General features: G+C 37.2%; 1 protein-coding gene across 1 annotated transcript; it reads right to left on the reverse strand.

Moving 5' to 3' along the window:
• Positions 1-13,076: 13,076 nt before the first annotated feature.
• Positions 13,077-14,171, reverse strand: LOC105440690 (D(2)-like dopamine receptor). The gene has a single exon (XM_011671136.1). The coding sequence runs from the start codon at positions 14,169-14,171 to the stop codon at positions 13,077-13,079; it is 1,095 nt and encodes a 364-aa protein (XP_011669438.1).
• Between the last annotated feature and the right edge of the window lie 6,264 nt (positions 14,172-20,435).

The following is a 20,435-nucleotide window of genomic DNA, read 5'->3' on the forward strand; positions in this document are numbered from 1 at the left end:
AATGTTTTCTCATGGGGAACACGCTATACAATGCGTTTAGGACAATAAAGTGTGACCTTAATTACCTAAATTTAATACACTAGTCAAAGAAGCATGGCGAGGTGAGTGGAAACAAAGATTGAGTGTATAGAATCCAGAGAGCAAAAGGGCTTATAAAAGCACCAAATTAAAGCGCGTGGTGCAGTTGTGTTTTGAAATTTATCAAAATTAATGATGACCTTAAAAGCTTCAAGCGTAAATATCAGTCCACTATCCACAACTCGATAGATCCAATTTGGAAACAAATGATATATAAGAGCAACCGAGCATGCTGATTAATAGCACATCACTGTTTAGTTTTATCAGGGAAACGTCACAGAATCATATTTTCACTAGTTTTATCTATGGTTTTAACGACGCGCGCTGAAGGTTTGGAATTGTGACCGTCTTTTATATAGTATTGATAGCTTGGCGTGTGGCGTACTGCTGCTAGATATCGTTCCATGTCGCAACACCACGCAGAAGTTGAACTATTGATGCGATTGTGATTATCTGATGTATGCAACCAAGAGGAGCTAAAACTCAAAATTGTACAACCTCGTCATCAAAAGAGGATTACTTTGTGTCGTAGTTTGAGCGGGAGAACCTAAGGTATGTTCTTTCTTATCTTATTTGAATGGATATCGACAAGATCTTGACGTTTGGTAAGTTGTCTGCCTCAAGGGACATAGAAGTGATGGTGTATGCAAGAATGTAGTAGTTCTGATCTGGTAACATTTCTGGAAAGCCCACATCATGGAATCAAACATATCTGGTAACACTGGTCAGGGAGGTTTTATTTCCCCAAATATGGTAGCTATTAACGCTTATTTTATATCCTTAATATCTATAGGGACATTAGGTAACCTACTGCTTGTCGTGGCTTTTTCTTTGGAAAAGAAACTACGTCGTGTCACCGCAAACTTTTTCATCGCCCATTTAGCAGTTGTTAATCTCCTCACTGTGATCACAATTACCCCTCTCTACATGTATGTTGTCCACGTGCGACTGAACACGGCTGCGATCAAATTTCGAAATGTTGCCTATCCTACAACGCTTAGTATGGCTCTAGAGAGTTTGGCAGTGATAGGCCTCAACCGTTACTTGCTCATCAGCAACAGAATAAAGACCTATCAACGACTCTGCACTGGGCGAGCCATTCCGCTTATGCTTGTGATGATGTGGGTGTTGACTATCTCTAATGTGGTGCCGTTGTGGATCAACTACGACGAAGAAAAAGACGAAAAGCCGAATATGGCTAAGCAGAAAATTATTATATTTCTCTTCATTAACATTTTCCCTACTCTTATTATTGTCCCTATCACCAATATGATGACCTTGCGCATCGTAATAAAGAGTCGAATGAGAGTGGCAGATTCTGTACGTGCTGCAAGAGAGAACCCGTCGATGACAGCAAGGACCACATGTGTTACCTTTGCAGATGAGAACTCAGAAGATGGGGGTAAAGGTCAACCTACCCAGGACATTGGTCTCAGGGGTTGTGACAACCACCAGAATGATGGACAAATTGAACCCAACGAGTCACATGAGTTTCATGGTGGCTTGTCGGAGGGAAATGTTCCTTCAAAGTTAGCTTCACCAAATCCAAACCAACAGCTTGAGGATTACCTGCCTTTAGAGGAAGACAAACGTACTTCAAAAGACGCTTCTGACATCAATTCTCCACCAGTCAACCAACCTGCATCTCCAATGAATTCTGCATCCTTAGGATCTTCATGCACAGAAAATCAGGACCAACGGACAAATGCCAGTGATTGTGGTGGAAGGCTCACCGTAAGGCCTCTAGATCAGCCATGTTCGTCTCTTGTCATGTCTCTGGATGTCCAAGAAAAGAAAGAAAACCGCATTAAGAAGCTAAACCTAGTTCAGTTGGAGAAACCGAAGATCCTACGAGTTGGTCGGGGTGAAATCAAGCTGATGCGCCTAATGCTTGCCATGTTTAGTCTTTTTTCCGTATCTTGGATTCCAGTACTCATAGAAATATTTGGCAAGTTCGAGCCCACCCGGTCACTAAATGTATTGGAATATTACGTTTATCTTATCCCTTTGTTTCCATCATTTGTACCTTTTGTGTACATATGGAGTAATATTCATTTTCAGCGAGTGCTTATGAAACGCGTAAGGCTACTGTGCACAATCTGCTGTCGTTACAGCAAGACAACTGCAGACAGACAAGAAACAACATTCTACTAGCGCAACAGATCATCCAGAAAACTGTTACATTATAATGATTACGCAAACACAGGTTTTAACCTACATGCTGATGACGAGAATAGCACGTTAGGTACTGCAAGTAAAGCAGAAGTGACGAATTTAACATTAACATTGAAATCGATAAATAATTTATTTTTTCTTGAATCACATTTATTTGTTATTGACAAGCGATAAAATGTTTTGTGTATGCTTTGTGGCCTGTTACAACTTATTTTAGACATTGCACTGTACGAAACTAAAGAGGAAAAATGGCGTATGGCTAATTTGAAGAGAAAGGTAATAATGTTGCCAATGATGACTGGTGGTATATCTACCGAACTATTAGGACAGCAAGTTCTATATCTTTAAGTATGAAATACAAAACACCAGAGGACTTATGGCTTAAATCATATTGACAGAAAGTGAAAATACAACGGAGAAGGAAAGAGGGAGGCCATTGGTGTACATTTATTTGTAGAGAAATTACGAGTTGATTAAATGAGGATTATGTTTCTTTGGATGATCTTGTACAGCATTTTAAATCTCTAGGAAATGTATGTAAATCAGAGGATAATTTAGAGGAAAGGATGCCTTTAGATTCTGATAATGTGACGATACAAAATGACGGTTTGAATGAACCTATCACAATAGAAGAGGTTGAATTAATGGTTAATAAATTGAAAATGCCAAAGCTTGCGGTAAAGATTTGATCAGAAATGAATTTTTGAAAAGTTGCCCCTTAGAAATGCGTAGGGTTATTGTTGATTTGTTCAATATTGTTTTAGATAGTGGAATCGTTCCCTCTGAATGGTGTATAGGAGTGATTATCCAAATTTTTAAGAATAAAGGTGAAAACACAAATCCAGATAATTATCGTGGAATTACCTTGTTAAGTTGCCTTGGTAAACTGTTTACCTCAGTCTTGAATAAAAGAATTGCTAGCTTTCTTGATAGTAATCGTATGTTAGGTGAGGAACAAGCTGGGTTTCGTTCAACATATTCAACCATTGATCATGTGTTTGTTTTGAAGACTATTATCGATTTTTACCTACAGAAAAGGAAACGCTTATATTGTGCTTTTATAGATTATAAAAAAGCGTTTGATTTAATTAATAGAAAGTTTTTGTGGTTTAAATTGTTAAAAATAGGTGTGAATGGCAAAGTCCTAACTGTTGTTAAAAGCTTGTACAACTGTGCGAAGTCCTGTATTTCTGCCAACGGCACAATGTCTGAATTTTTCTCGTGTAACGTAGGAGTTAGGCAAGAAGAAAACCTTTCGCCTTTGCTGTTTGCTGTTTATTTAAATGACTTTCAAGAGCATATTGCCAACATTTATCCTGGCTTGAAAATGTTAAATGAAGAAATACAGAATATCTTACAGGGTGACGAATTAGAGCTTTTTACAAAGTTGTCTTGTTTATTGTATGCTGATGACACAATCATTTTGGCAGAAAGCCCTGACGAATTACAAGTAGCGCTGAATGCAGTACAAGGATATTGTAATACATGGCACCTAACAGTCAATGCGAGTAAAACTAAAATAATAAAAAAAAAATTCCAGAGGGAAAGTTAGGAAGATACCAAATTTTACGTATGGTCATGCAAAAATAGATGTGGTATATGATTTTGCTTATCTCGGAGTACAGTTTAATTATAATGGTACTTTCAAAAAGGCAATGGCAAAGTAGATAGTGCAGGCTAGAAAAGTGTTATACAGTATGTTGACTAAAGCGAAGAAATTGCAGTTGTCAGTTGATATTCAATGTCATTTATTTGACCATTTGATTTTGCCTATCTTATTGTATGGTAGTGAAGTCTGGGGACATGAAGATATAAAGCAGATTGAAGTTTTCCGCATAGGAAATTCCTCAGAACGTTATTATCTGTAGGTTCATATACTCCAGACTGTATGGTTTATGGAGAAACTGGACGATGTTTGATATTGAATCATGTGAAGGGTAGAATTAATTAATTAGTTAATTTTTAGTCAAGAATTTTGAGAGGTAAAGATAGCAAATATTCAAATGTCCTTTTAAAATTAATTTCTGCCTTTCATAAAGATAAACATTTGGAATTTACTTCCTCATGGTTAAAATTTATTGAAGACACATTTAATCAAGCTGGTCTATCCAATATTTGGCTAGGCCAAAATAGTGGATTTGGCTTAAATATTAATTCTTTGCTAAAACTGAGACTAAATGATATTTTTGGTCAGGAATGGAGAGATGCAGTATGGTCAAATCGCATTTGCACAAATTATAGGATATTTAAAGGCAACCATATATTTGAAAGCTATTTACTCACCCTTAATAAAACTCATGCTTTTACTCTCTGTGAGTTTCGGTGTAGATCGCATAAATTACCTGTAAACAAAGGTCGGTTTGATGCGAACACACCACATTGTGATATGCAGTGCACACTCTGCCTGTCCACTGATATAGGAGATGAATTTCACTATATTTTTGTTTGTCCGTTTTTTCAAAGAGAGAGATGTTTATATTTATCAAAAAAGTGTTGTAAGTCTAAGCTCCCAAGTGCTATGCACATGGCAGAACTTTTTAATACTAGAAGCACTTCTCAGTTGAAGAATTTAGCGAGATTTACCCGCCTTATTATGTTGAAATTTAATCAAAAAACAGAGAAAGAAGATGGGTCAAGCATTTCAAGAAGTACAATTAGAGCTGAACCTACACGTACTCGTAGCGGTAGGATAGTGAAACAGCCTACTTTGTTTACTATTTAGCTTTTAAATAGACTGCATTATACTTATTCTTTTATTATTGTCAGTTTGTCACTATCTACATTCATTGTACATGTACATGTACATGTATATATAATTTGTGTTTACTAGTTGGTTCATCGTTCATGTTTGTACTTTCATACACCTATTATCGTTTTTATCTTTGTGTCATTATCTATGTATAATGTATGTGAATTGTATTCATAAGTCATGCATTGTTATTTATACTTTTATGTTTGTTTGTACTCTCATACCCCGAGAGGGGGTCAAAGAGTCAATAAAATTCTACAAATTCTAGAAATTCTACTCAGAGTCACAGGTACAACTTTCTTAACTAACAGTGAGTCTAAATAAACAACACTAGATTTCCCTTTGATAACATAAGCCTGATGTGTTCGTACACGACCTACCATGCTTGTATAAACTTTCATCTTCTGTTTTCACCAGATGAATCCTATCAAAATATTTTGTGATTAAGTACCAATTAAGGATTAGGTTCCTGAATATTTGTAAAATGTAATAAAGCCATGATTGTCTTTTTGACGAGGACACGAAGAAGAGAAGAAAGGAGCTCTTCAATTTAATTTCATCATCAATGTCAGCTGCACTGGACCATATCAAACAACACGACCCTGGGTAATTAATCTTTTTTCAACCAATACACTTATTTTGATGATTATTTGAGATAAATGAACAAAAGCCAGGCACTCTTCTGAAAACATGGTATAATCACTTTCATCTTTAGGATATAGACACATTTGATTAAAACAGTTATTAATTAAAGATTATAAAAGTAGACAAAAAACGAAGAAGACAAGAGTTAATTTATTTTAAGATTTAAAAGAAAACTACGATTATGATTACTATCTTTTGATATGTCTTTTTTTCTCATTTGTTATTGTTTTATATTTCTTTGTTTATTCATTCGTTTGTTAATTGTTGTTATTGTTGTTATTGTTTTTGCTGGGGGGGGGGGGGTGGCTCTCAAATCCGTTTAACATTTGGTAGCATAAAACAGTTGCAGATTTTTTCTTCTATTTGTTCGATTATCAAATATTATATGTTCAAAGAGCACTTGTCGACACTGCGTTAAAATGCTCATTGTTTTGTTTTTTTTTACTTCAGGAATAAAAATGAAAACGTTAGTTCGGATTTATTTTGATCGGCCTGTAGTTGGTCTGCTGTCAGCCTTGTTGGTGTGGCTGAAATTGACTATGGTGTTTTAATCCAGTGATATTTATCTATCCATTTGCCCCTTTGTACTTCAATTGACTCACTTTGTACTTTGTTGATTGGATGAGTGATTAAACGACATTCTAAAGGGTACATTTAATCCCCAGACTTTATTGCTATGTATTTCCTTTCAATTACCTGGCAAACGCAAAAGAGATATACTTGTATAAATGGTTCATCAATATTAACCAATTTCCATATCTATTAACTTCTTACTATTGTGATTGGAATTGTGAATGATCGGTTGATCGGTTGATCGGTTGATCGGTTGGCCGTAGTCATCCTTCCTTTTCATTCGCCTAATGGAGAATTTTAATTCCCTGGGTTCATATTACAAATGGCAAATGCACGCATATTGTACGCCACTGTCAACACATAAACTTTTCTTTTTTAATGTGCTTCTTTAATCTTTTTTTGTGTCTTCGTTGTTCTACTTAACATAGTACATTAAATGTTGATATGATTTTGATTTTCATATTTCAGCGCTATAGCCCTAAAAATATTGAATCATACCTTTAATACTGATACTTTCACACCGGCACGTCAGTTATGCTATATTTTCAATTGTTGCAAGTGGAATTTCATATAATTAAACCATGTTATTGCTTGATCTAGTGGAAAAATGAATAATTGAGTGATTCAATTCAATTCAAAATGGTTTATTAAAATACTTTCATTGCGGCAAAGCCGAATTGCAAAAATTCACCATAACCAGGCGCGTACGCAGACGGGGGGGGGGGGGGGGGGGTTGGGGTTAACCCCCCCCCTTGAGTTTTGTTCACATGTATGTTTTGTGTATGAATTTTGTGAAACCCCCCCCCCCCCTTGAGTTTTTTGTTTGTTTTTTTTTTAAATAAAAAAAAATAATGCCAATGGCTGACCTAAAAAAGGTGACCTTACCCCCCCCCCCGCAACGGAACAAAATGTCAATTTTTCAAATTTCGAGACCAAAAAAAAAAAAAGTGTCCTCTAACCCCCAACCCCCCCCCCCCCCCCCCCTTGCTTATTCAGCGGCTGGATGAGTCGTTGCGATTTTTTGGGACTCAAAAAAAAAAAAAAAAAGTGTCCGCTTACCCCCCCCCCCCCCCCCCCTCCCACTGAGCGACTTTTCGGCCGGCGCGATTTTCAAATTTTCGGGATTTTAACCCCCCCCCCCCCCTTGAAAAAATCCTGCGTACGCCACTGACCATAACACAGTGACAATTGATAAAATACATAATGTAGAACATGGTAAAATTACAATCAAACTATTATGGATGGATGAAACAGAAAAGAAATGGGAAAGAGAGAGAGAGAGAGAGAAAGAGTGAGAGAGAGAGAGAAAGAGTGAGAGAGAGAGAGAGAGAGAGAGGGGGGAGGGATGGGGAAACTGCAACTGGGATGTAGGAATACAAGGAGACAGAAGCTGTCCTAACATGGACGGAGAGGGTAGAGAAAAAATGATAAAAGGAAAGAGTTTAAAAAGGAGGATGGTATAAAGGGAAAAAGAGGGGGAGAAGAGTAGGGGCACACACAAAAAATGAATGCCTTTATTTATCCTGATAAAATAGATTACACTACCTTCACATAAATATTCAAATACTGTTATAAACATCTCGGCTGATTTGTAATTTCAGTTAAAAGTATGAGACTTTAATCATTGTTAATTTTCATTATATATAATGAGAATTTTTTTTTTTATTAGAGAACAGAAAAAATATGATATTTGGATTTGCAAACATATTGATAAAAATTAACGTTTTGTAATCATTCTAGAAAACAATTAAAAAAAAAAGATTGAATCAAGATACTCCAAATAAATAAATAGTGCATTCATAAATTATTAAATTTCGTATATCGTGATATTGCTTCTGATTAGATAATATTGATGAAAATTTAAATTTAAAATACAAACAAACAACACCTAAAACACCCACTTTTCTTTATAATCAATCCTATCAGTGTTAAGATGCCGAATCAAAGAAGGCACATGGCTGTTTCTAAGTCTTGTAGTTCGACATCGTAACTCTACAGTGGCTATTGCGTTTCTAGTCTGATAGTTACAAGGCCCACTTTTTGGTAGAAGGTGATGCAGTTTGCATGAGGAAAGTTGCATGGATTTTGCGAACGAGAGACAGAGTTTCACCCGTCTATCTTCGAGGGACACTAGTTTTGACTGGAGTAATACACTCTTGTACGAATTTTCTTCATACACAGTTATCATGAATTGACTATATCATAATCATAACCATAGTCATGATCACAATCAATCATCATCATTATTAAATCAACACAATCAGAGTCACAAGCAGGTTTGTGATAAACATGGGAGTCAAACATTGATGATCGCTGCTATGCGTGAAACCAATCCCACACGAACTTCGTTACATCCACTCAATTTTTCGATTATGACTGATTGAAGAAAAAAAAATCACTCAGTATAAAGTGATAATGAAAAAGCATGGATACGGTATCGAATGACGCCAATAGTTGACGATTAATAGTATGGCAGACACGGGGAGAGGTGAATTAAAGATTCAAAAGAATTATAATTTGACGTTGGAACCAATCATACTTTTTATTCCTTCTATTGTTTCTCTCTCGACTCATCTCTCTCACTTTATCTCTCTCTCTCTCCCTCTCTCTCTCTCTCTCTCTCCCTCCCTCCCTCTCTCTCTCTCTCTTTCTCTCTTTCTCCCACACACATAACTCTCTCGTGTACACAAGCACACACACACGTACACACACGCACCCTCTCCCCCTCTCTCTCTACAAAACTACTACTCTCTTTATCAACACACACTCTTTTCTTTTCTCTCTCCCTCTCTCTCACACACTCTCTCTCTCTCCCCTCTCTCTCTCTCTCACACACACTCTTTCTCTCTCTCTCTCTCTCTCTCTCTCTTTCTCTCCCTCTCTCCCCCCCCCCCCCCTCTCTCTCTCTCTCTCTCCCCTCTCTCTCTCCCCCCTCTCTCTCTCTCTCTCCCCCCTCTCTCTCTCTCTCTCTCTCTCCCCCCTCTCTCTCTCTGATATTCTTTTTTTAAACATTTGGTTGATTATGTCAATTATGCTTGTCTGTAGATCATTATCTGACGACATTGAGAAGGATCCGGACTGGAAAATGTGGTATTGTTATTTATAAGCATACATTATATCTTCACAGTCATCATTCAGGAGGAAATAATGCAAGTACCTCTGGACATGCTTCTGCTTTCATTTAATCAATATGAGTATGCATCAGGCGCGTACACAGGGGGGGGGGGGGGGGGGGAGGTTTGGGGGGTTAAACCCCCCCCCCCCCCCCCCACCTTTGGTATTTTTTTTGTGTGTAAAAACTCCCTAAATTTCCCTAAACCCCCCCCCCCCCCCCCTTTGGATTTTTTTTTTTTTTTTTTTTTTTTTATTTAAAAAAAAAAAAAAAAAAAAATTCCCATGGCTGACCTCAAAAAGATGACCTTACCCCCCCTAACGTAGCAAAAAAAAAAAAGTGACCTCTTACCCCCCCCCCCCCCCCCCCCGCTTATTCAGCGGCTGGCTGAGTCGTTGCGAAATTTTCGGCCCGATTTATAAATGTTAAACCCCCCCCCCCCCTCCCCCTTGAAAAAATCCTGCGTACGCGCCTGGTATGCATCGAATACATAAAGCTAGCCGAAGCATATATTTACAAAATAATTAAAATGTTATCATACGTACAATCAGCTTTTGCGCCAAAAGAAAATTCACTATGCTACATTGATAACATTTAGACTGTGCAGACTGATTCAATTCTGTACATGCTTTCATAACTATAATCCATCCAATTCAGACTTTTCTCTCCAACGTTTCCTTTCCAATAAAAATTTCATCAAGAACGGAAACAGAGTATGCGCCAAATCAGCACATAAATTATATTGTTTAAAGTCATGATATCTCCTCTGATAACATGACCATGAATAAAATGCCATTTAAATAAATATTATTCAGCAAAGTTTCTTTCTTTCCAAGAGTTAAAAAATATATTTTTTTATGTGAAAACCAAAAAGTCAAACGTTATGAATGCCATTCATGACGACCAATCCAGGCGCGGATCCACGGGCCTAATTCTTTCGGCCCGGCTATGGCAACCCCTTTGTGTGAAAACTAGATAAACTCAGTTTATCAGAAAAACTGTGTTTATCAATGATAAACTCAGTTTATCAACTGATGAACTAAGTTTTTCTGATAAACTGAGTTTATCAACTGATAAACTCTGTTTATCTGATAAACTCTGTTTATCTGTTGATAAACTGAGTTTATCATTGATAAACTGAGTTTTCTTGATAAACTGGGTTTATCAACTGATAAACTGAGTTTTTCTGATAAACTGTGTTTATCTGTTGATAAACTGAGTTTATCTGAGAAAAACAGAGTTTATCTGAGAAAAACAGAGTTTATCTGAGAAAACCAGAGTTTATCTAGTTTTTACACAAAGGGCTTGCCATAGCCGGGCCGAAAGAATTAGGCCCGTGGATCCGCGCCTGGACCAATCCACAGCATGCAGGGATTTATCTATACAGCTAGTTACCGAAAGGCCTCCGTGCACACTAAAGTAACATCTCTAAATGCTTTGACCAGCCTATATACCTAATACAACATCATTCTTTTTAAATTAAAGGGAGTGACCACTGACCAGGCCCTCCATTGAATGCACTCTGTAATTCTGATCTAGCGCTATACCCACAGAGATTCAGTTTCTTCTTATTTTCCGAAATCCTATTATTCCATTTTCTCAATACAAGCTAGGACATACATGTATTAAAATGTGTACTAATATTACAGAACATGAAATTATCGCTTTTATTTAAATAGGATACATTAATGATTGTATATACAGTTTAGGTGGAAACTGCCGGAAAGAAATTATCACAACCGAGTATTCCATTAAATGCTCTTTATAAGTATATATTCATTCTAAATAGCTGCAAAATCAGTGAATCAGCATGAATAAGTTGTTATACATTACATTTGTGAAATTAAATATTTACAGTATCACTAAAGCTACACGTACAAAAGGCTTCGGATCCCAATTATCCTTATATTATATTTGCACAGGCACGATTCGCAGGAAAATGAAGGGGGCAGCTGTCTTTTGGCCGACTCACATTTTTCTGGTTTCTAAATTTCACCCCGAGCAAAGTGAGTGAAAGAAGATTTTTGACTAGTAATTGGAGTGAAAATGTAATTACGTCTTCAAATATACTGGAAATTGAAAAATAAAACACTACAAATACACGATCTCACTTCTCATCCATATTGAAAATCCTCGGTTCTCCATTCGCCGAAAATATAACTGTAACTATATACAATGTATACTAAACCTATATAAATATTTGCTTTCTTTCTTAATATGAGAGCCTTGAAATCGATGGGATCTGTCAATCATACATCAAACACTGTATTTTAAACTCCAGAATCCCGCAATTACCAATAAAATTGTGTTCTCAAATGTATGCTTGTGATTCATACAAACGTGATACCTTGGTTTTAATTACCCGGGGTAGCAACATCAATACAATTCTCTTTTTTCCGGTACTGCAATTATTATCAACATTGCCAAACATCCAATTAAAGATAAAGGTGAGTTCTGTTAATGCGATTGCATTGTGAAAGAAAAGGTATGGAATGGATCAGAAACAGTTGATCATGTAGCATGTAAGTATTGGTGTGCACTGCAAGGTTCTGGAGTCATCAAAAGTTTAATAAATTTGGCCGAGTCTTGGTAAAGTAACAAGCACTGTACACAGAAAGCTATATATGGGACAACACACATGGTGTCGGGGCTGGTACTACCTTGATTTCCTTGTCTTTCTATGCTCATTACTCGGCCAGTATACATTTTCTTCCAAAATTGTTTGGCACATGTCATTTATTTGTAATCTTCAACATTCAGTGTAAGTTTTGTTTGATTCTGTGAGAATTAATTTTCTTTTTTTTTACCAGAACTGGAGTTTATCTTTAATACACCTGGGTCGAGAGTGACAAATGTCGGCAAAGCATCTTGTCAAAGCATCGAGCTAAGATCGAACCTGGGACCTTTCGTTTGAGAGTCACGAGCCTTTACATATATACCACAGTGCTTTCCAGTCTTCATTCCGGATCATCCAGGCAACAAGCTCAATGTAAATCACTTATTGTTTATGATAGCATCTTTAATCCCTCTTGGAAATAGTTGGTGCTATATGTGATGAACATTCGGCACGCTTCGAGTTATGAATAAGTTTTAAACTTCGCTTCGCTCTCAGCAAAACATCATGTCTGGTAGAGGAAAAAGTAGAGGGCCCGCATCGAGGCAAGGTCTCGGCGCTCATCCCGTGCCGCTTTTCAATGGAGACCGGCATATTGATGTCTTGTTGTCGTTGGCAGCGCGTTGCCAGCAAATTCTAAGATTTCGGCAGTCAGGTACTGCCAAAATGGCGAAAATTCAAATAAATTTCTATATATTATGAGAAAGTTATAGGTGTTTGCAATGTTTGTACTGAGCGAGACGAGAAGCCTCGTCGGCAATTCGCTTTAATATGTTGTGGAGGAAGCTGTTCACGATGGTCCTGGCCCGATGGTCACGTCCCACTAGAAACTGGAGACCGACACGGGATGAGGGAGAGTTTAATAATTTTGTTCACAAATTTACATGGCATTTCTATTGGCCGGTTGCTCTTTTTAAAGATAGTCTGTAACAGGAAGATCGCACGAATTATTTCATGGATAAAATCAGAGAAGTGCGGTCCAATTCAGGATGGAACGGAGCATCCAATTTTTTGTTCCAATATCAATCGTTACAGCACTTCCTGAATCACTACTGAAGCCGAACATTCCAAAGAAATGTATCATGTATATAGTAGGTATTTGAATAGAGTGGTTCGTCCAACATGTTTCACTAGTAGAATGTTGTTTCTTGTCTGTCCGCAGTTGCCTTGGTATGACAGCAGACTCTGCAAAGAAGCCTTACGCGTTTCATAAGCACTCGCTGGAAATGAACATTACTCCATAGGTAGATGTAAGGTACTATGGACGGGAACATTGGAATGAGGTGAACGTAGAAGATCATATTCTGTAATGAATTGGTTATCTCGAACTGGCGAAAGATTTCTATGACAATCGGAACCCATGATATCAACAAGAGTATAAGCATGGCAAGCATTAGTCGCATTAGCTTGAGTTCTCCTCGACCGACTTGGAGGATCTTCGGTTTGTCCAAGTGAACCAAGTTCGGCTTTTTGGAATTATTTTCTTTTATCTCTGGGTCTTCTGCTGACATGACAGAAGATGGTTGTGCATCCGTAACAGTTCCATCAGATTCCTTAGCATGTGTCACTAAGGCGGGTTCCATTGGTGTCGGATTTGTTTCAGTTGCAAGTGTATTTGATGGTGACGAAGCAAGGTCCTTAACCTCTTTAGAGGGTCCATGTCCCTGCTGTAAAGGTAGATCAATGTCAAAGCTCTTGTTTTGCCGAGTCATATTTGTAGGATTTTCCACATTTCCTCCTGATATGTTAATTTTAAACTCATCTGACGGGTCAGTTTTACTTTCCCCGTCGTTCTGGAAGTTGTTACAACTCCTGAGACCGTTTTGAGGTGACATTTCTGAGTCATTTGTTATCGTCTGTTTTGATTTCTCGCCTGCAAAGGAAACGCATTTTACCCGTGCTGACGTCGAAGGGGTCTTTTTGACAGAGCTTGAAGCACATGCCACTCTCATTCGACTCTTTGAAATTATACGCAAAGTCATCACATTGGTGATAGGGACAATAATAAGTGTTGGTAAAATGTTGATGATCAGATATATCATCATATTTCGCCGCGTCACCATCTCGTCTTCTTCGGTACTGAAGTTGATCCACAAAGGTACACCGTTAGATAACGTCAACACCCACAGGATGATGAGTACAACCGGTATGGCTCGACCAGTGCAGAGTCGTTGGTAGGCCTTTCTGCTCTGCTTGATGAGGAGGTAACGGTTGACGGTTACCATTGTCAAACTTTCCAACGATATCGCAATGGTTACCGGGTAGATAACATCACGGAATTTCTTCGCGGCGATATTCAAATGCACATCTACAACATACATATAAAGAGGGGTGACTGTGATGACCGCAAAGAGGTTTACGACTGCTAAATGCACGATGAAAATGTTGGCGGTGACACGGCGAAGCTTCTTATCAGAAGCAAAGGCCACAACAATGAGTAGGTTTCCGACTATCCCAATGATTATTAAGGACATGAAATATGAATAAATAGATGGAATATTCGGCTGTACATAATCCGTGTTATCAGAGTTATTTGATTCCATATTTACAAGTTTAAACGACCAGATCAAAACTATATAACGACAGAATGTGTTGCCTTTATGCCCCTTGATACCGAATGTTATGCACAAGTCAAATACTCATTTCCATCGCTATCATGAAAACAAATAAAATGGCGACCAGACGAACAACTTCTCCAACTCGAACTATCTAGCAGCGTCCTGAACACTATGGTCGACACCCTTGGTCGAGAAGAGTCCTTTCTTGAAAATTAATGAAACACAACAAAAGTCTAGAACAAAACAATTCGGTTTCTTGCGAGTGCCATCAAAAAATTCCCACCGTTGGTAAAATCAAGAGTACTGTTAATTTCCAGAATATTACGAACTTGCTTCCCGGACTTGCTTCTGACGTGAGTTTTGTTTCTCACATCAATATCAGAATGAGAAGAGCTGTTAAACTAATATGTGACAGACACGCCGAGCTATCACTCCCAAATTCTAATCGATGGATATAATTATATGGTCACTGAGTGCAACACGTTTTGAACTGAAATGCTACGTGCCATCAATCAATATGCTTGAGTGCTTTCAAACAATTATGACGATCTTCTTAACGGAATCACTCAGGTCGTGGATATAATTTAACTATGTTATTATCATTATTGGTGTATCCAGTACTTGGGCTAAGGAGGGGCTAATAATCTAATACCTATAATTATAGTTCGGCAAGGAAACAATTTGTTGAGGGCTCTGGTCTGCGTTGCGGGGGCGGGGGTGCCCCAAAGACTTTTTTTTAGGAAGAAACGGGGACTTAAAAGCTAGAATGGATTGATTAAAAGCGTCAAGATCTAAAATCAAAGCAACATAACATGTATTTGCAGTTATACCTGCAAATACTGCTACCGATTAGTATTTAAATTCTGGCAGAGTTCTTTTTTTATTGGAAATTTCTCAGGAGGGGCAAACTGCCCCTGACACTCATTCAAATATACTAGTGATCGTCATGTTTTGAATCAAATTTACTTATTACGATAGGTCGCAATAGTTTTAATTGATTGCAATAACAAGGCCCTGAAGAAAGAAGGGTCGGTGAGGTGAGGTTAAAAACTCCTCCCACCCCCCCCCCTCACAAAAAAGAGATTTACTCTCAGTACATTCGGAGTTTGAAATCACACGAAAAAGACGACCTCATAACTTTTTCGATCTTCTATTGTGTTTCTTTTTCTTCCTTTGCTTGATGGAAAATTTAAGATAACGAGTTGAGTCTGACAACCTTCTCCTAAATTATTAAAAGTGTCTCAGACTTAACGCATGATGGAGCAATATGGATCCGATGTCACGGTCCTCTCTAGATCCAATTAGGATATTAACCTCCGTTATAATTGAAGTACATCATTTTTCATACGGTTGTAATCTTTCCATTTCGCTGATCACAATGTCAAATTAATGCAATTAAGGTCATTATTTTAGAAATTAAATAAACATGTACCAGACTACTAGTGCCCGCGCTACGACGGGGCTCGACCCCCCCCCCCCCCGCCCCACTTCTTAAAGAGAAATAGAAATAAACCTACCTAACAAAATTCTTTTTCTGCTAAATGCGAGACCACATCTACCTAAAAGCGCTTTTGCGAACCTAATTCAGCAACAAAGCGAAAAAATAGTAATTGCGAGACCAACAACGGAGGCATCGTCAAGACTGTCGAATTCGGAAGCTTTGCTTCCGAATTCGCAAAATGCCCCCTCCCCCACTGTTTCAGGTACCCCTCAAGTGCCCCTTTTTACAGAGGAAAAGTGTCCCTTTTTATTTATAATAGTTGTTCGTTCCACATTCGTATACATTGTAAGTGCCTCTAGATTACCACCTCTGATAATTAAGTGCCCCCTCATATAGTTGGAATATTTTAGTTTTACCCCAATTTATGGAATTATTTTAAAAATAATTTAAAAATAATAGATCTAGATAATATAGTATACATTCTCAGATTTTATTGAATAATAATTTGCCAATGTGTGTTTTGCGTGACTGCTAAAGCATGTGTATGCTACTATGCTTATCAACTAGGGGACCCACGCCCTTAAGTCATAAATGACAGTAATGAGGATTAATGCCTCACAAAAGGACCATTTCATTTCATTTATTTTCATTTATTTTCCACATTAAAAACCAGAAAATATAAAAGGTAAGAGAATACATTGTACACATTTGACACATAGAGCAAATGAAAGACAGATACATAAGCTTAAAAGAACAATGAAAATCTACATCAGTTAACAAACATCAACATTAAAACATAAAAAGGTAAATAATGTAGATGGGGCCAGAAAAAGCGAAGCTTATCGAGTCTAGCCCCGGTAGCAATGAACGGGAAGTCCACCCTGAGAATGTGTGTGGCCAAGTAAAGGCGGAGTAAAAACCATCCACAGGGTGGACTCTCCCTTCAAATGTCTGGTTTTATCATTAGATTAAATTGACCCGATGAAAACATAATTGCGATTTTCAATTGCGCCATCTTTCGGTAAAGGTGTACATAGAGCGATTTCCTGTTCGTGTTTCTGTTTCCCTGGCATCATCACGCGCGGTAACTGGTGCATTGTGTGGTATGGCTGACGGCACATCTTTGTGAACAGCAGGTGACAGTTCACTTAAATCTGAAGTAGTGTCAGTAGAATACCCTGCCTTTAATGTCACATGACTAGATTCAAATTGCCCAAATCCGATATGCTCGTTACATAGCTTTAATCAATTTGCCAATAACTCTTTCTGTGCCAAAGTCACATTATGAATAGGCTTTTAATGTATAAGAATGTTTTGAGAACACGATCGCAAAGACTTTCAAGAAAATAACTCAAAGTTTGGGTTTTCTGTTGTACCATGGACCCTACTACAATTAGGTCCATGGTTGTACACAGAAAACCTCAATTTTGTATTCTCTTATCAATATTCGACTTCAAACACATTTTTGTTTAAATCCTTGCAAAAATGTACTTCCTTTTTCACATTATGATACAATTGAAGTGAATTTTTACAATCAATTTTTTTGCGAATTTGGGGCTCCCAACACTTTAGTGGGGCTTTGACAACTTCAAATATCAGAATGGCGTTGTATGAGATGAACACAAATTTACTCCCGTTACACATTTGTCCAGAGTTAGGGATTTTTTAGCGGAAGAAATTGACTCCGGAGCAATTGTCGCCTAAAGCATGTTTCTTAGAACTGAATATAGAAGAGTTTATTCAAACGGGAGGATCCGTTAAACACTTATCTGCTTATTAGTTAAATACTTATATTTAACATACCCCGGCGGGATCGATAAGAGAAGAGGCTTTTATAATAATTATCGTTTGTTTTGACTTTGCAATAGATGTTTAGTAATTTCAAATTGAAAAGAATTATCAACTAATAGGCTGTGGCGACTACTTTAATTATCTTGACTGAACGTTATCAATTTGGATGTTCTCATACGTGGGATAAGGTTATCTATGAAGTCCTGTAGTCTCAATCAACATAAACAATTATTGGTATTGCTCTGAAAGAAATTAATTCGACGGCATGAAATATCAGAAATACAAACAAACAAGCATTTCCACATCAGATTATTTAACATCCTTTAATTATGTTATATTCTTCTTTATTGTTATAAATTACCACTAGTTTGATCTTCCTTTATTCGACTCTTTCATTCCAACATTAAACCCTCACGTATAAATATCAAAGAAAACGAAAGGACACAATACAATCGGCATGACTTCTTTGATGCGCTAGCACCAAGGAGTTATTAGGCCTATCAAGAAGGAGTTATTAGTCCTATCAAAAACTCCCTGCAAGCACCTATTCAATAAATCTTCGAAAATGAATGTTGTTTTCATTCGTCGTCATAGCGATCCCTCTCCACCTACCCTGCTGTTGAAAAACAAGTTTCACATATTCAGCGGTTTTAATTACAGTTCAATCATTTCATCGATGTAGGGATGTCGGTAATGAATTATATTGCCAAGGACTAGTGAAAATGGAGAATATAATTACGAATTCCTCTTGTACTTAACAATTAAGAATTCATCTCTAAGTAATTGAATCCATCTATGCTGCCTAGGTATCGTTTATCACGGGGGCGGATCCAGGATTTTGAAATAAAAAAAGGGGCTAAGTTTGCCTAATATATGACAAGCCCTCCCCCCTCCCCGAATAAGGGACAAGAGGGGTTATAACAATTCAGGGTGTATTTTTGTTGGGGGCAATCAAAACCTCAATCGGGGGCACATACTGTATTGTGTGTATTATAGTATGGTACCATTTGGTGCACTGGCCGGATGTGCCGCTATCATTAAATACACCAGTGTCGTATCTTATATTACAGAGAGCCTATGCTTCATGATGAACATAATCATGGAAAATGGGGCAAGCGAGAGCCCTGTTTTATAAACTGTTAATTGATTCAAATTAATCGCAACTTTCTTTAAACATAATACAAACTATAAAGTACCGTACTTCGTCATCCGCAAAATACTTCTGCATGATATACTGATGCTTCTCTCATAATTGATAATAAATGCAATGCAATGTCCTAGTGCAAATTACCTTTTTTATTTATTGATCAGCATTTATTATGGGACTTCCATATCAACTATGTCTCTACAAAAGTTTCACGTACTGCATTTAAACCATTTTCTCCCAGGTCGTATATTATTAGTATGGTGTAACAGCCCCATCGTGTCCCATATTGTGTACTATAATTTTGTGTGGGAAAGTATGCATCTTACTAAGCCAAGCTAGAGAGAATACTCCGTCTTCAGCAAAGAGTTTTGCGAGTTTATTGTAATGTAAGTTTTTATACTCCATTATAACCTAACATTTCATAAATGTATACACTGACTGTTTAGGATATAAATAAGTTCAAAACAGCTACAATAATGCATTACTAGTTTTTGTAGTCTTACTTCTTATCAAATGAACGTACTTTCTTTAAAACATGAAGTTAATTATTGTATTACTCGTTAAGTAATAAAATTCCACGAATGAAGAGTAGCATCTCATCCAGTCATAAAATTTTTTAAAAATCGCCACTTTTGTGTTCTGTGGAATTTCTTGTCCTCCTCGTTAAGAGATCTCTCATTTCTAAATTCATAAAAAACCTTGAGTTATACATGTACCTGTTTTTCTCTTATCAATATGTTATTATTATTTTTATCAGTTTTTTTTAATTTATTTTTCCACTTCAATGCCCCAAACACCTTTGTTTAACCTTATTTTTTTCTCTCCGCCGAAATATCATTGTTTTAACTTGAAAACTCTTTGGACCATAGACCTGTGAAGCCTTCTTAGGCTTTTAATGATGGCCTTTTATTCTTCTTATTTAATATGAATTCATCTAATGTACGATGTATTTTATCTTGAAATTCTTTGAATACTTTTTAAAGGATGAACTAATTTTTTCTTTTTTTGTCTTTTTCTGAATTCAATAGGTGACGCACAAGGATATAGTATATTCCTTTAGGTTGACTTGTCTACCGTACTTACGGCCGTGTTGTTTCAATTGATTGCGACTACCCCCTATACAAACACAAATACTATAAACTCATGACTTTTCTCAATCTATTTTTAAAGAAATAATTCATATAAATATGAGTTTCTTTACTCCTTTTGGCTCTTGCTCTTCACAACACAGCATTAGCATCAGTATTGATACAAAGTAAAAAATAATAAAATACCTGTGACAGACATGGTCGCAGGATCTAATCAAAAGCCCCCTTCACGTATCAGCGAGTCTGATGCTAACATGAGGTTCGTAACAGCTATGACTGCGCTACACAAACCTAGCTCATTTATAGGTTTCTCAAACGTATGACTCCTTGACATGCAGGAAACGCTAAATTGATAATAAAATTATCTTTTTCATTCTCATAGAGCTCAGTGAAGCATGCATTTCCAACTTATACTAACGTTCAAACAACATTAAAAAGACGAATTCTAAATATCTTGAAATGCG

This window comes from Strongylocentrotus purpuratus, unplaced genomic scaffold (genome assembly GCF_000002235.5).
Source record: "Strongylocentrotus purpuratus isolate Spur 01 unplaced genomic scaffold, Spur_5.0 spur5_scaffold_6, whole genome shotgun sequence".
Taxonomy (NCBI): Eukaryota; Metazoa; Echinodermata; class Echinoidea; order Camarodonta; family Strongylocentrotidae; genus Strongylocentrotus; species Strongylocentrotus purpuratus.

Coding starts and splice junctions, on each gene's coding strand:
- LOC105440690 (XM_011671136.1), bottom strand. CDS start 14,171: ATGGTAACCGTCAACCGTTACCTCCTCATCAAGCAGAGCAGAAAGGCC.